This window comes from Hyla sarda, chromosome 3 (genome assembly GCF_029499605.1).
Source record: "Hyla sarda isolate aHylSar1 chromosome 3, aHylSar1.hap1, whole genome shotgun sequence".
Lineage (NCBI taxonomy): Eukaryota > Metazoa > Chordata > Amphibia > Anura > Hylidae > Hyla > Hyla sarda.
Window position 1 is genome coordinate 188261305 of NC_079191.1, and position 18247 is coordinate 188279551.

Below are 18247 nucleotides of genomic sequence, written 5' to 3' on the forward strand. Positions count from 1 at the left end.
CGACATACGATGCTTTTTTATGTCGGGGCCATCGCATGAAGTGCTATCTGGCAGCGCAAAATGTTTAAGCTGCTGCCTGATAGCAGCTTAATGTTCCCCGTGTGGTGCGGTAAGTATTACTTACCCCTCCACGATGCTCCGGGGTGCCCTCCAGGTCCAGCGCTGGTCTTCCGGTGTCTTCTCGGCCCTCTCCGATGACATCAATACGCTGCAGCGCGCGTCATCCAATAGGAATGGCGTACGCAGCGGCCTAATGACGTCGCTACGCAGGCCCAGTAAGGCCTTGCAGAAGACAGCAGAGGACCGGAGAAGACAGTGGAGGACTGGAGATGACCAGGAGAGCCCAGCGGAGGCCCGGGGTCACCATCGGGAGCGGCGGGGACACCATCGCGAGCGGCGGGGACAGGTGAGTACAGCTTCCTATACTTTACATTGCACGAATCCCTCAACATACGATGGATTCGAGAAACGATGGCTCGTTTGGAACGAATTACCATTGTATGTTGAGGGACCACTGTAATGTGGGTGATTAAAATAATGTATAACTTAGGCTGCATTCACATCTCGTTTTGTACATACGGGCACCGGATCCGGCGGGGGGAGGGGCAAACCGGGCGCTCCCGTACCCCAGCCGGATCAGCCCGTAAGTCCATTTACTTTAATGAGCTGTCCGTAGCCGACTGGAGTCAAACGGTGACTCCGGTCAGCTCAGTTTTGACCCGTATGCGGTTTTGGACCGGACCTAAAACCGTAGTATACTAGGGTTTGAGGTCCGGTCAGGAAACCGCATGCGGGTCAAAACTGAGCCTACCGGAGTCACCGTTTGACTCCGGTCGGCTACGGGTGGCTCATTAAAGTAAATGGACTTACGGGCTGATCCGGCTGGGTTACGGGAGCGCCCGGTTTGCCCCTTCCCCCGCCAGATCTGGCACCCGTATGTAGAAAACGAGATGTGAATGCAGCCTTACACAGATTCGTGGTCCAGTTGCAGAGAGAGACCCATTTTTAACTGATACTGCTAATATGTTAATCACTGGCTTTTCATAATGGAGGCGGGACCCGACCTACCCATCATCCCTGCCTCCATGCTGGATCCCGCCTCCATTGTGCAAAGCTGACGATTAACCCCTTATGGACATAGCCAATTAAATTATTTGTAATTTTTGTGGTTTGTGGTTTTTTGTGGTGTCCCCCCCCTTTTAAAATCCATAACTCTTTTATTTTTCTACCTACAGACCCATATGAGGGCTTGTTTTTTACATAACCAATTGTACTTAGTAATAAGAGCCTTTATTTTACCATAAAATGTACCACAAAGCCAAAAAAAATCTTATTTGTGAGAGGAAACTGCAATTTTGCAACTTACATTTTTTTTTTTTTTTTAAATAAAATTGGTATGCATAAAATTGTCTTTTCTGACCCCTATAACTTTTTTTTATTTTTCTTTATTCGGGGATGTTTTTTGCACCATGATATGCAGTTTTTGTCAGTACCATATCTGTTTTGATAGGGCTTTTTGATCGCTTTTCATAAAAAAAAAATTCTGATATATGATGTGATAAAAAATCACATGATGTGATAAAAAAATCACATGATGTGATGGGATATCATATGATGTGATAAAAAATGTTGGTGTTTGGTATATTTTTATGTTTACATCATTTACCATTCAGGATCATAAACATTATATTTGAATAGTTTGGACATTTACACACTCATGGATACCATATATGTGTATTTTTTATTTTTTTTGCAAGATAAGGATGGGAAGATAAGGGTGATTTAAATTTTTTATGCGTAGCATTACACAGTATGATTGGAGATCCTTTGACATAGTGTGGCTAAGCCCAGGCCATGTCATTGGATTGGCGATCGGCAGCAAGTCTGCAGGTAAGGGGACCCGCCATTTAAGTTCACCAAACCCCTGCAATCACATCACAGGGGTTCCATGAGCTCCACTGAGGAACTGGCAACTATCATTTTCACTGTAGACGCTGTGATTGACATGGATCATGGCGTCTAAAGGGTTAAGTGCAAGGCAGCGGCGAGATCGCCACTGCTCAGCATAAGCAGTGAGTGTCTGACTACTGATAGTAGATGCCCTGAACGGTTGAACATACTAGCAATAACAGCTAATAACGGGTCTCTCTCTGCAACTGGACCAAGGATCCGGGTAAGTTACCAAATCATTTAAATCCGGTGGACCTACCCTAAAACCATGTTTTGACATATTCAGTAGTTTAGTCCATTAAAGAGTGTTCTGGGAATACAAAGGTTTAGACTCGATTGGGGTTACTTTTATAAAACAAACCATACTTATCTGCCACAATCCCCTTATTGCTCCTTGCTTCTTGTTGCTTCAGATGCTATATGGCTCCTGCAGAAACTGCCTGCGGCAGGTCAATGCTACGGCCAGTGATTGGCCGAGCAAGCAGTTCCTGTAAGAATGAAACCTCATCGGTTGCAGGGATAATCAGAGAACATAAGTAACTGGGAGCTGTCATTATGGCACCTGCAGAGAAACTGGGAAGGTAAGTATTGTTTGTTTTAAAAGCACCCCACTCCAGTGTAAAACCTTTTTGTATACCTAAAAATACCTTTCATATTCAAGTGATTTTTCTAGAGACCTAAAATAAAATAGAGTATATAAATAGAATACATAGAATATTATAAAATACACGGATATACTGTATATGTAGAATATTGCAGAACAATAAAATTTTTGGAAATTACTACAAAAATATTTTTTACTGTTTTATATATGTGTGTAACGTGTGGAATGTTGTTGCTACATGTTTGTTACATGTAATGTCCTGATGTAGGATGGAGGCTCAGCTCCTAAATCTGCTTCATACTACCTTTTCAACATTCTGATGTAAATGTCAGGAAGGGGTTGGAACTGATAACTGTCTTACTTAGAAGAATTGTAAATATTTCCCAATTTAAGGGTCGTAACAGCTAGAATTTTTTTTAGAGAAAGTAAATCACTCACGCTCTTATTGATTTACAGCCACAATGCCTACCATCACAAGGAGTGTACAGCCATTTCGGAGTGTACTGTCTGCAGGAGAATTGACTTACAATACCATCAGTTGAGTGTAAAATAGAAATAAATTGGTTTGTTTCTCACCTGAAAGTATATAAATGGTCCTTCATGTCTCCAAAAGTTGGTAACTGGAAATCCACCATGGCCACGGCACGACACTAGTTTTAATGAGCCTTTACAGTTTGGGCATAGTTTACCTAAAAATGTAGTCATTGTACACTACTTAATATCTAGGTCAATAACATTTTTTGGTATAAACAAATCTTTTTTTGGAAGCATATTCTGCAATCCATGCAAACTCATATAAGTCCATGCATACGCATTTTACATGTGTACTGTTAAAATAATGAATTCTTTATTGCTATTAAGAGTCCAACAAATTGTCATTGTTTATTTTTCTTACAGGTGCTAGCATAGTAAATTTTGCACAGATATAATGATAACAAATTTCCTGGCTTACAGATGGATTGTTGAGGGTACAAGCTACACTTCTGACCCCCTAAGGCATAGACACCAACACCTCTAAAGTTGTCCTGTGATATCTGGCACCAAGACATTGACAGCCAATCATAAAATGAGACTACATGGATCAGACTTGTTTTCCAAGCACATACCACAGATCCTTGATTGGAAATCTCTGGAATTTGGAGTCCAGTTCAGCATCTTATATGTGTATTATACATTATGTCAAATATGTATAATATGTACAGTATAAAACATGCAGTATAACGTGTTATAAATGGTAATTTGATGACAGGTTCCCTTTAAATTTGTAATGGCACCTTACCTATTTGTACTGAAAATAGGGAAAATGGATTGCAGCATTAGACACTGTAGATCACCATACTCGGTATGCTCCACTCTAAATGATCTTAAAGAAGCACTCAGGGATTTTTTTTTTTTGGGCAGAACTCAGAAATAGGATGCCATTTCTGGGTTCTGACTTTCTGGGAACTACAGGATGACATTATCATCTACCAGATTCCCTCCTACTAGCAAGTGGATCCCTGCCAACACCTCCCAGCTCCATTTTCTATCTCAATGGGATCAGCATATACACTGTTCAAAAAAAAAACAGGAAACACTTAAACAACACAATGTAACTCCAAGTCAATCACACTTCTGTGAAGTCACACTGTCCACTCAGGAAGCAACACTGATTGACAATCAATTTCACATGCTGCTGTGCAAATGGAACAGACAACATGTGGAAATAATAGGCAATTAGCAAGACACCCCCAATAAAGGAGTGATTCTGCAGGTGGTGATCACAGACCACTTCTTAGTTCCTATGCTTCCTGGCTGATGTTTTGGTCACTTTTGAATGCTAGCGGTGCTTTCACTCTAGTGGTAGCATGAGACGGAGTCTACAACCCACACAAGTGGCTCAGTTTGTGCAGCTCATCCAGGATGGCACATCAATGCCAGCTGTGGCAAGAAAGTTTGCTGTGTCTGTCAGCGTAGTGTCCAGAGCATGGAGGCGCTACCAGGAGACAGGCCAGTACATCAGGAGACGTAAAGGAGGATGTAGGAGGGCAGCAACCCAGCAGCAGGACCGCTACCTCCACCTTTGTGCAAGGAGGAGCACTGCCAGAGCCCTGCAAAATGAACTCCAGTAGGCCACAAATGTGCATGTGTCCACTCAAACTGTCAGAAACAGACTCCATGAGGGTGGTATGAGGGCCCAACGTCCACAGGAGGGGGTTGTGCTTACAGCCCAAAACCGTGCAGGACGTTTGGCATTTGCCAGAGAACACCAAGATTGGCAAATTCGCCACTGGCGCCCTGTGCTCTTCACAGATGAAAGCAGGTTCAAACTGAGCACATGTGACAGACATAACAGTCTGGAGACGCCGTGGAGAACGTTCTGCTGCCTGCAACATCCTCTAGCATGACTGGTTTGGCGGTGGGTCAGTAATGGTGTGGGGTGGCATTTCTTTGGGGGACGCACAGCCCTCCATGTGCTTGCCAGAAGTAGCATGACTGCGCTGTAGGGAGGTCATACGGACATGTGGAGGCCACACACACTACTGAACCTCATTTTGACTTGTTTTAAGGACATTACATCAAAGTTGGATCAGCCTGTAATGTGGTTTTCCACTTTGATTTTGGGTGTGACTCCATATCCAGACCTCCATGGGTTGATCAATTTGATTTCCATTGATAATTTTTGTGTGTTTTTGTTGTCAGCCCATTCAACTATGTAAAGACGAAAGTATTTCATACGATTAGTTCATTCATTCATTCAGATCTAGGATGTGTTATCTTAGTGTTCCCTTTATTTTTTTGAGCAGTGTATATTAATCATGCACCGCTCCAGAGGCTGGGTTCACACATGGCATTTCTTGCTTTGGTATAGTAGAAGCAGCCAAAATGCAGCAAAAACTTGAAAAATGCAGTAAAAATAATGCAGTGATAATAGGTCAAATCACTTTTGCTTAATGGTGAATTTTTCTATAACAATGCACTTTGAATAAGAAAACACCTCACTTATGAGTCTAAGGCTAGGTTTACATGGCAGAATTTCCTTGCCAGATTCCGCATTGGAATCCGGCACAGAGATTCCGCTGCAGCAGAGTCTCGTTCAAGTCAACGGGATTCTGCTGCACGGTTCACATGGCGGTATTCCCGTGCCAGATGTTTCCGGCACAGAAATTCCATTTTGCATGCCCGCACAAAGAATGAACATGTACATTCTTTGTGCGGTGTTCGCACGGAATGCAAAGCCGTCTATGAGACGGCGGATTCCTGTGCGCTCCATAGTATGGGGATAAGTAGCTGATCTGCGATCTTCAGAATGGGACCTGGCTCTCGGTAAGGAGCATGTGCAGTTGATGGTACATGCTCCATTCATTTTTATGGGAGCATCGAAGAGACCTGAATACAGCACTCGGGCATCATCAGAGCTCCCATAGAAGCGAATGGAGGGAGTATTGTCTACCAGTAGACAACACGTGCACCTCACTGAGAGAGTTTGGGTCCAGTTCTGGAGATCACGGTGGATCCTGTGGATAGGGCATAAGTTAATTTTGGCTGTAGTTCTCCTTTAATAACAGCAGTGAGAATACTAAAGGCTTAATGTAACCAACAATACCAAGCAGGTTTAAAAAAAAATAAATAAAAAAAAAGAAAACATTTTAACCTCTTAAGGACGCAGGGCGTATGGATACGCCCTGCATTCCGAGTCCTTAAGGATGCAGGGCGTATCCATACGCCCGTGGGAATTCCGGTCCCCACCGCTAGCCGGTTGGGGACCGGAGCCGGATGCCTGCTGAAATCGTTCAGCAGGCATCCCGGCATATCGCCAAGGGGGGTCATTATGCCCCCCCATGTCGGCGATCGCCGCAGATCGCTGGACAATTCAGTCCAGCGATCTGCGGCGATTCCGGGTCAATCGGGTCTCCAGTGACCCGGTGACCCGGAATTACTGGCTGTTCGGGGCCGTCTCTGACGGCCCCGAACAGCCAGAGCCTGCAGGGGTGAGGTGGCACTGGTGCCACCTCACGATCGCCCTGATTCGTCGGCCGGATTACCGTCCGACCAATCAGGGCGCCTGCTGCGGGTGTCACTCCCGCTCCCGCTCCGCCCCTCTTCCGGAGGGCGTGAGCGGGTGTGGGAAGACGACCCCGGGTGCTGGGGACCCCGATCCCCAGCGTCCATGTTGGGATCGGGGCTCCAGGAGCGACGGCGGCGGCGAGGGACAGCCTGCGATGGAGCAGCAGCAGGAGGTGAGTTACAGCCTCCTGCTGTTGCTTAGCAACAGCTCCCAGCATGCAAAAAGGGCATGCTGGGAGCTGTAGTTATGCAACAGCAGGAGGCAGACCACCACAACTCCCAGCATTCCCTTATGGGCATGCTGGGACTTATGGTTTTGCAACAGCTGGAGGCACATTTTTTCTATGGAAAAGTGTACCTTCAGCTGTTGTATAACTACAACTCCCAGCTTTCACAAACAGCTAAAGTGCATGCTGGGAGTTGTAGTGGTGCATCTGCTGGTTGCACACTGGTTTTGAAACACTGAGTAAGGTCACAAACTCCGTGATACATAACCAGTGTGCCTACAGCTGTTGCAAAACTAAAACTCTCAGCATGTACAGTCTGTCAGCGCATGCTGGGAGTTGTAGTTTTGCAACAGCTTGATGTCCCCCCCAATGTGAATGTACAGGGTACACTCACATGGGCGGAGGCTTACAGTAAGTATCGGGCTGCAAGTTTGAGCTGCAGCAAATTTTCTGCAACAGCTCAAACTGCCAGCGAGAAACTACTGTGAACCCCCGCCCGTGCGACTGTACCCTAAAAACACTACACTACACTAACACAAAAAATAAAAAGTAAAAAAACACTACATATACACATACCCCTACACAGCCCCCCTCCCCAATAAAAATAAAAAACGTCTGGTACGCCACGGTTTCCAAAACGGAGCCTCCAGCTGTTGCAAAACAACAACTCCCAGTATTGTCGGACAGCCGTTGACTGTCCAGGCATGCTGGGAGTTTTGCAACAGCTGGAGGCACCCTGTTTGGGAATCACTGGCGTAGAATACCCCTATGTCCACCCCTATGCAATCCCTAATTTAGGCCTCAAATGCGCATGGCGCTCTCACTTTGGAGCCCTGTCGTATTTCAAGGCAACAGTTAAGGGTCACATATGGGGTATCGCCGTACTCGGGAGAAATTGGGCTTCAAATTTTGGGGGGTATTTTCTGCTTTTACGCTTTTTAAAAATGTAAAGTTTTTGGGAAAAGAAGCATTTTAGGTAAAAATTTTTTTATTTTTTTTACATATGCAAAAGTCGTGAAACGCCTGTGGGGTATTAAGGTTCACTTAACCCCTTGTTACATTTCCCGAGGGCTCTAGTTTCCAAAATGGTATGCCATGTGGTTTTTTTTTTGCGGTCCTGGCACCATAGGGGCTTCCTAAATGCGGCATGCCCCCAGAGCAAAATTTGCTTTCAAAAAGCCAAATGTGTCTCCTTCTCTTCTGAGACCTGTAGTGCGCCAACAGAGCACTTTTCATCCCCATATGGGGTGTTTTCTGAATCGGGAAAAATTGGGCTTCAAATTTTGGGGGGTATTTTCTGCTTTAACCCTTTGTATAAATGTACATTTTTGGGGAAACCAAGCATTTTAGGTAAATTTTTTTATTTTTTTTTACATATGCAAAAGTCGTGAAACACCTGTAGGGTATTAAGGTTCACTTTACCCCTTGTTACGTTCCCCGAGGGGTCTAGTTTCCAAAATGGTATGCCATGTGTTTTTTTTTTTTTGCTGTCCTGGCACCATAGGGGCTTCCTAAATGCGGCATGCCCCCAGAGCAAAATTTCCTTCAAAAAAGCCAAATGTGACTCCTTCTCTTCTGAGACCTGTAGTGCGCCAGCAGAGCACTTTTCACCCCCATATGGGGTGTTTTCTGAATCGGGAGAAATTGGGCTTCAAATTTTGGGGGGTATTTTCTGCTATTACCCTTTTTAAAAATGTAAAACTTTAGGGAAACCAAGCATTTTAGGTAAAAACATTTTATTTTTTTTTTACATATGCAAAAGTCGTGAATCACCTGTGGGGTATTAAGGTTCACATTACCCCTTGTTACGTTCCCCGAGGGGTATAGTTTCCAAAATGGTATGCCATGTGGGGTTTTTTGCTGTTCTGGCACCATAGGGGCTTCCTAAAGATGACATGCCCCCCAAAAACCATTTGACGCTCCTTCCCTTCTGAGCCCTCTACTGCGCCTGCCGAACAATTAACATAGACATATGAGGTATGTGCTTACTCGAGAGAAATTGGGTTTCAAATACAAGTAAAAATTTTCTCCTTTTTACCCCTTGCAAAAATTCAAAAATTGGGTCTACAAGAACATGAGAGTGTAAAAAATGAAGATTGTGAATTTTCTCCTTCACTTTGCTGCTATTCCTGTGAAACCCGTAAAGGGTTAAAACGCTTACTGAATGTCATTTTGAATACTTTCGGGGGTGCAGTTTTTATAATGGGGTCATTTATGGGGTATTTCTAATATGAAGACCCTTCAAATCCACTTCAAACCTGAACTGGTCCCTGAAAAAAAGCGAGTTTCAAAATTTTGTGAAAAATTGGAAAATTGCTGCAGAACTTTGAAGCCCTCTGGTGTCTTCCAAAAGTAAAAACTCATCAATTTTATGATGCAAATATAAAGTAGACATATTGTATATGTGAATAAAATTTTTTTGGGGGGAATATCCATTTTCCTTACAAGCAGAGAGCTTCAAAGTTAGAAAAATGAAAAATTTTCACATTTTTCATCAAATTTTGGGATTTTTAACCAAGAAAGGATGCAAGTTACCAAAAAATGTTACCACTACGTTAAAGTAGAATATGTCACGAAAAAACATTCTCGGAATCAGAATGATAACTAAAAGCATTCCAGAGTTATTAATGTTTAAAGTGACAGTGGTCAGATTTGCAAAAAATGGCCGAGTCCTTAAGGTGAAAAAGGGCTCAGTCCTTAAGGGGTTAAAATAAAAAGTACGGTTTAAGATTGGAAGTTGGAAGGCTAATATGTTAGCCTGAATTTGTGGGAGGGGCGGAGTGAACATAAAAGGCTCACCGTTGGTTCGGCTGCAACGTTACATATTCCGTCACACATTATGTGACAATTTGCGGTAGGAGGGTGAGCAAGCGGCCGGGCATGCTATGCTGCGCGCGTGTGAGTAATCCAGTGCAGCTCATGACCTCTATAGGTAAGAAGAAGTTGTTGCTGCATCGGGCCATCTGTCTAGGCAGCCCACGTACTAGCTCCTGTGTGGTGGTGTGTCGGGGGTTAGGAGGCAGCGGACCTCTGCAGTAGTTCATTCAGCATGGCTGGCCCTACTTTTCTCTGGACTTTCTCTTGCTGACGTGCATGGCCGCAGGCGAATCATGTGCTATCACTTCTGACACACTGTGACGAGCTCCCCAGTGGTGCTCTGCCTGCAGCTTCATCATACTAGTTTAATATTGATGTTTCAGGTTGCACTATGGTCATGTCAGTCATATATACAGTCATGGCCGTAAATGTTGGCACCTCTGAAATTTTTCAAGTAAATGAAGTATTTCTCACAGAAAAGGATTTCAGTAACAAATGTTTATTCCCTTTGTGTTGGAACTAAACCAAAAAAGGGAAGAAAAAAAGCTAATTGGACATAATGTCACACCAAACTCCAAAAATGGGCTGGACAAAATTATTGGCACCCTTTCAAAATTTTGGATAAATAAGATTGCCTCAAGCATGTGATGCTCCTTTAAACTCACCTGGGGAAAGTAACAGGTGTGGGCAATATAAAAATCACACCTGAAAGCAGATAAAAAGGAGAGAAGTGCACTTAGTCTTTACATTGTGTGTCTGGGTGTGCATGGACAACAGAAAGAGAACTGTCTGAGGACTTGGGAACCAAAATTGTGGAAAAATATCAACAATCTCAAGGTTACAAGTCCATCTCCAGAGATCTAGATTTGCCGTTTGTCCACAGTGCGCAACATTATCAAGAAGTTTGCAACCCATGGCACTGCTTGCGTGCCCTAGGAGGCCGGCAAGCAGGAAGCACATGGGAACCACGAGTGAGGTAAGAGGCAGAGGGCTGAATGCGATCACATCGCGGGATGCAAATCGCAATATGGACTGTGTCGGGCAGCGGAGGAGAAGTGCGTCCGTGGCCACCATGTCTTACCGTGGCTCCTAACTCCTAACAGTCGACATTTAAATTAAATGAAACTCTATGGCAAAAGACCCAGGAGGACCCCACTGCTGACACAGAGACATAAAAAAGCAAGACTACATTTTTGCCAAAATGAACTTGAGTAAGCCAAAATGCTTCTGGGAAAACGTCTTGTGAACAGATAAGGCCAAGATAGAGATTTTTGGTAAAGCACATCATTCTACCGTTTACCAAAAACGGAATGAGGCCTACAAAGAAAAGAACACAGTACCTACAGTGAAATATGGTGGAGGTTCAATGATGTTTTGGGGTTGTTTTGCTGCCTCTGGGTGCCTTGAATATGTACAAGGCATCATGAAATCTGAGAATTACCAACAGATTTTGGGTCGCACTGTACAGCCCAGTGTCAGAAAGCTGGGTTTGCGTCCGAGATCTTGGGTTTTCCAGCAGGACAATGACCCCAAACATACGTAAAAAAAAACTCAAAAATGGATGGCAACAAAGTGCTGGTGAGTTCTGAAGTGTCCAGCAATGAGTCCAGATCTAAATCCCATTGAACACCTGTGTGGAGATCTTAAAATTGCTGTTGGGAAAAGGCGCCTTTCCAATAAGAGAGACCTGGAGCAGTTTGCAAAGGAAAAGTGGTCCAACATTCCGGCTGAGAGGTGTAAGAAGCTTATTGATGGTTATAGGAGGCGACTGATTTAAGTAATTTTTTCCAAAGGGTGTGCAACCAAATATTAAGTTAAGGGTGCCAATAATTTTGTCCAGCCCCTTTTTGGAGTTTGATGTGACATTATGTCCAATTTGCTTTTTTTCCCCTCCCTTTTTTGATTTAGTTCCAATACTCACAAAGGGAATAAACGTGTGTATAGCAAAACAAAACACATAATACTTAATTTTCTTGAAAAATGTCAGGGGTGCAAATATTTACGGCCATGACTGTACATTATGTATATGTTATAGCTCTATAGCTTGTATGTTTGTATTCCTTCTCAGTTTCTTATTTTACATACGGTCATACTGTACCATACAAACATTAATAGTTTAGGTATCATGCATGTGTTCATTGTATTTGTTATGCTTAGTATTTATCATCAATACGATGATAAAGTAGCATATATGTCATACTTATGTTTTTATCTGTTATATCAGGCATACCTTTATAGTATCTGTCATACAGATGTCCATATCTTTATCATGGATACGTTCTTAGCATTTGTTATGCATTCGTACATAGCATTTATATCATTTATACGTTCATAGCTTTCTATTATGTATACATGCATAGCATTTATATCACAGCGTTTCATATCATGACACATCCCAATAGTGGACAGTTTTTAATTCCCCAGGAGAGTCCCATAAGACTTAATGTATTTGCACCCTCTGAATAGGAGATATTCCCAATTGCAAATGCGGACACACCTAATGAGGGACAAAACACTCCCAATAGGGGACAACAGGGGACAAAATACTCCCATTATGGGACAAAACACTCCCAATAGGGGACAACCAGGCTTATGTGCCGGCCCTACCTTGTACACAGGGCCGCCATTAGGGGGTACAGCCAATACCCCAGTAAGGGGCCTAGGCCCCCACTGCACCCCCCTGCAAAAGCCCCAGCACAGAAGCAGAAAACCAATGTTTAAACAGTGCTTCTGTATGTCCTTTGGCCACATCATTCACCCCCTTCCTTCCCTGATCCCCCCATGCCACTTTATTTCCCCTGTGCCAAATCTTCCCCCCTCTATTACCCAATGTGCCACATCCTTTCCTCTGGATCCCCCCATGCTATTTTATTACCCCTTTATTACCCTCTGTGCAAATTCATTACCCCCTCTTTACCACCCCCTGTGCCATTTCTTCCCCCCTTGTGCCATTTCATTCCCTCTTTATCCCCCTGTGCCGCTTCATAAAGAGGAGGGTGATGAATTTACACAGAGGGTAATAAAGGGGGAATGAAATGACACAGGGGGTTAGGGGGGATAATATGGCACAATGCACTGGGGAATAATAAGGTGGCACAGGGTATAAAAGGGGGGATGAAATGATACGGAAAGGTGATAAGAGGTGATTAAACGACACTGGGAGATTTTACTGTAATATGTACAAGAGTACAAGACAGTATTCCGTCATTTAGGAAGATTTTTGAGCCTTTTTTCCCCAATAGGGGACATCTCTTAATAGTGGACACATTTTTATTCCCCATGAGTGTCCACTATTGGGAGATTCTACTGTATCATGTATACGTCCATAGTAGTTATAACATGTATACGTCCATAGTAGTTATATCATGTATATGTCCATAGTAGTTATATCATGTATATGTCCATAGTAGTTATATCATGTATATGTCCATAGTAGTTATATCATGTATAAGTCCATAGTAGTTATATCATGTATACGTCCATAGTAATTATATCATGTATATGTCCATAGTAGCTATATCATGTATACGTCCATAGTAGCTATATCATGTATAAGTCCATAGTAGTTATATCATGTATACGTCCATAGTAGCTATATCATGTATACGTCCATAGTAGTTATATCATGTATACGTCCATAGTAGTTATATCATGTATATGTCCATAGTAGTTATATCATGTATATGTCCATAGTAGTTATATCATGTATATGTCCATAGTAGTTATATCATGTATAAGTCCATAGTAGTTATATCATGTATACGTCCATAGTAGCTATATCATGTATAAGTCCATAGTAGTTATATCATGTATACGTCCATAGTAGCTATATCATGTATACGTCCATAGTAGTTATATCATGTATACGTCCATAGTAGTTATATCATGTATATGTCCATAGTAGTTATATCATGTATATGTCCATAGTAGTTATATCATGTATACGTCCATAGTAGTTATATCATGTATACGTCCATAGCAGTTATATCATGTATACGTCCATAGTAGCTATATCATGTATATGTCCATAGTAGTTATATCATGTATATGTCCATAGTAGTTATATCATGTATATGTCCATAGTAGTTATATCATGTATATGTCCATAGTAGTTATATCATGTATATGTCCATAGTAGTTATATCATGTATATGTCCATAGTAGTTATATCATGTATATGTCCATAGTAGTTATATCATGTATACATCCTTGGTAGTTGTCTTGTGTAGGTCCATGGTGATTAAATAATGTATGCATCCATATAGTGATACCGTGTATACATCCATAGTAGTTATGTCATATATACATCAATAGTAGTTATATCATGTATACATCCATAGTAGTTATGTCATATATACATCAATAGTAGTTATATCATGTATACGTCGTTAGTAGTTATGTCATGTATACGTCCGTAGTAGTTGCATTGGCCCAGATTTATAAAACTGTGTAAGAGAAAAAATAGAGTGATTTTCCCACAACAACCAATCACAGCTCAGCTAAGGAGCTCTGGTAAAGTGAAACCTGAGCTGTGATTGGTTGCTATGGGGAAAATACCTCAATTTTTTCTCTCACACAGTTTGATAAATCTAGGCCAATATGTATACGTCCTCAGCATTTATGTCATGTATGTTTCCATGCATGACATAAATGGTATACGTGCATGCCAGTTATATCATGTATACGTGCACAGCAGTTATATTATGTATACGTCCATAGTAATTATATCATGTGTACGTCCATAGCAGTTATATCCTGTATACGTCCATAGCAGTTACCGTATATCATGTATACGTCCATAGTAGTTATATCATGAGTACATCCATAGTAGTTATATCATGTATACAACCATAGTAATTATTTCATGTGTACATCCATAGTAGTTATATCATGTATATGTCCATAGTAATTATATCATGTGTACATCCATAGTAGTTATATCATGTATACATCCATAGTAGTTATATCATGTGTACATCCATAGTAGTTATATCATGTATACATCCATAGTAATTATTTCATGTGTACATCCATAGTAGCTATGTCATGTGTATGTCCATAGTAATTATATCATGTATACATCCATAGTAGTTATATCATGTATACGTCCATAGTAATTATATCATGTATACATCCATAGTAATTATATCATGTATACGTCCATAGTAGTTATATCATGAGTACATCCATAGTAGTTATATCATGTATACATCCATAGTAATTATATCATGTGTACATCCATAGTAGTTATATCATGTATACAACCATAGTAATTATTTCATGTGTACATCCATAGTAGTTATATCATGTATATGTCCATAGTAATTATATCATGTGTACATCCATAGTAGTTATATCATGTATACATCCATAGTAGTTATATCATGTGTACATCCATAGTAGTTATATCATGTATACATCCATAGTAATTATTTCATGTGTACATCCATAGTAGTTATATCATGTATATGTCCATAGTAATTATATCATGTGTACATCCATAGTAGTTATATCATGTATACGTCCATAGTAATTATATCATGTATACATCCATAGTAATTATATCATGTATACGTCCATAGTAGTTATATCATGAGTACATCCATAGTAGTTATATCATGTATACATCCATAGTAATTATATCATGTGTACATCCATAGTAGTTATATCATGTATACAACCATAGTAATTATTTCATGTGTACATCCATAGTAGTTATATCATGTATATGTCCATAGTAATTATATCATGTGTACATCCATAGTAGTTATATCATGTATACATCCATAGTAGTTATATCATGTGTACATCCATAGTAGTTATATCATGTATACATCCATAGTAATTATTTCATGTGTACATCCATAGTAGCTATGTCATGTGTATGTCCATAGTAATTATATCATGTATACATCCATAGTAGTTATATCATGTATACGTCCATAGTAATTATATCATGTATACATCCATAGTAATTATATCATGTATACGTCCATAGTAGTTATATCATGAGTACATCCATAGTAGTTATATCATGTATACATCCATAGTAATTATATCATGTGTACATCCATAGTAGTTATATCATGTATACAACCATAGTAATTATTTCATGTGTACATCCATAGTAGTTATATCATGTATATGTCCATAGTAATTATATCATGTGTACATCCATAGTAGTTATATCATGTATACATCCATAGTAGTTATATCATGTGTACATCCATAGTAGTTATATCATGTATACATCCATAGTAATTATTTCATGTGTACATCCATAGTAGCTATGTCATGTGTATGTCCATAGTAATTATATCATGTATACATCCATAGTAGTTATATTATGTATACGTCCATAGTAATTATATCATGTATACGTCCATAGTAGTTATATCATGAGTACATCCATAGTAGTTATATCATGTATACATCCATAGTAATTATATCATGTGTACATCCATAGTAGTTATATCATGTATACAACCATAGTAATTATTTCATGTGTACATCCATAGTAGTTATATCATGTATATGTCCATAGTAATTATATCATGTGTACATCCATAGTAGTTATATCATGTATACATCCATAGTAGTTATATCATGTGTACATCCATAGTAGTTATATCATGTATACATCCATAGTAATTATTTCATGTATACATCCATAGTAGCTATGTCATGTGTATGTCCATAGTAATTATATCATGTATACATCCATAGTAATTATATCATGTGTACATCCATAGTAGTTATATCATGTATACATCCATAGTAATTATATCATGTATACATCCATAGTAGTTATATCATGTATACATCCATAGTAATTATATCATGTATACATCCATAGTAATTATATCATGTATACATCCATAGTAGTTATATCATGTGTACATCCATAGTAATTATATCATGTATACATCCATAGTAGTTATATCATGTATACATCCATAGTAGTTATATCATGTATACATCCATAGTAATTATATCATGTATACATCCATAGTAATTATATCATGTATACATGATACATCCATAGTAGTTATATCATGTATACACGTCCATAGTAGTTATATCATGTATACATCCATAGTAATTATATCATGTATACATCCATAGTAGTTATATCATGTATACATCCATAGTAATTATATCATGTGTACATCCATAGTAGTTATATCATGTATACATCCATAGTAGTTATATCATCTATACGTCCATAGTAGTTATATCATGTATACATCCATAGTAATTATATCATGTGTACATCCATAGTAGTTATATCATGTATACATCCCTAGTAGTTATATCATGTATACATCCATAGTAGTTATATCATGTATACATCCATAGTAGTTATATCATGTATACATCCATAGTAATTATATCATGTGTACATCCATAGTAGTTATATCATGTATACATCCATAGTAATTATATCATGTGTACATCCATAGTAGTTATATCATGTGTACATCCATAGTAGTTATATCATGTATACATCCATAGTAATTATATCATGTGTACATCCATAGTAGTTATATCATGTATACATCCATAGTAGTTATATCATGTGTACATCCATAGTAGTTATATCATGTATACATCCATAGTAGTTATATCATGTATACATCCATAGTAATTATATCATGTATACATCCATAGTAATTATATCATGTATACATGATACATCCATAGTAGTTATATCATGTATACACGTCCATAGTAGTTATATCATGTATACATCCATAGTAATTATATCATGTATACATCCATAGTAGTTATATCATGTATACATCCATAGTAGTTATATCATGTGTACATCCATAGTAATTATATCATGTGTACATCCATAGTAGTTATATCATGTATACATCCATAGTAGTTATATCATCTATACGTCCATAGTAGTTATATCATGTATACATCCATAGTAATTATATCATGTGTACATCCATAGTAGTTATATCATGTATACATCCCTAGTAGTTATATCATGTATACATCCATAGTAGTTATATCATGTATACATCCATAGTAGTTATATCATGTATACATCCATAGTAATTATATCATGTGTACATCCATAGTAGTTATATCATGTATACATCCATAGTAATTATATCATGTGTACATCCATAGTAGTTATATCATGTGTACATCCATAGTAGTTATATCATGTATACATCCATAGTAATTATATCATGTGTACATCCATAGTAGTTATATCATGTATACATCCATAGTAGTTATATCATGTGTACATCCATAGTAGTTATATCATGTATACATCCATAGTAGTTATATCATGTGTACATCCATAGTAGTTATATCATGTGTACATCCATAGTAGTTATATCATGTATACATCCATAGTAATTATGTCATGTGTACATCCATAGTAGTTATATCATGTATACATCCATAGTAGTTATATCATGTGTACATCCATAGTAGTTATATCATGTATACATCCATAGTAGTTATATCATGTATACGTCCATAGTAATTGTATCATGTATACATCCATAGTAGTTATATCATGTGTACATCCATAGTAGTTATATCATGTATATGTCCATAGCACCTTAAAGGG

General features: G+C 39.4%; 1 protein-coding gene across 1 annotated transcript in view; it reads right to left on the reverse strand.

The window, feature by feature from the left end:
* GCM1 (glial cells missing transcription factor 1) overlaps positions 1 to 18247 on the reverse strand; it is a 70376-nt gene that overhangs the window by 29092 nt on the left and 23037 nt on the right. The window contains exon 3 of the mRNA XM_056563575.1: positions 3131 to 3243. Coding sequence (XP_056419550.1) covers positions 3131 to 3243 — 113 coding nt within the window. The remainder of the gene's footprint in view (positions 1 to 3130; positions 3244 to 18247) is intronic.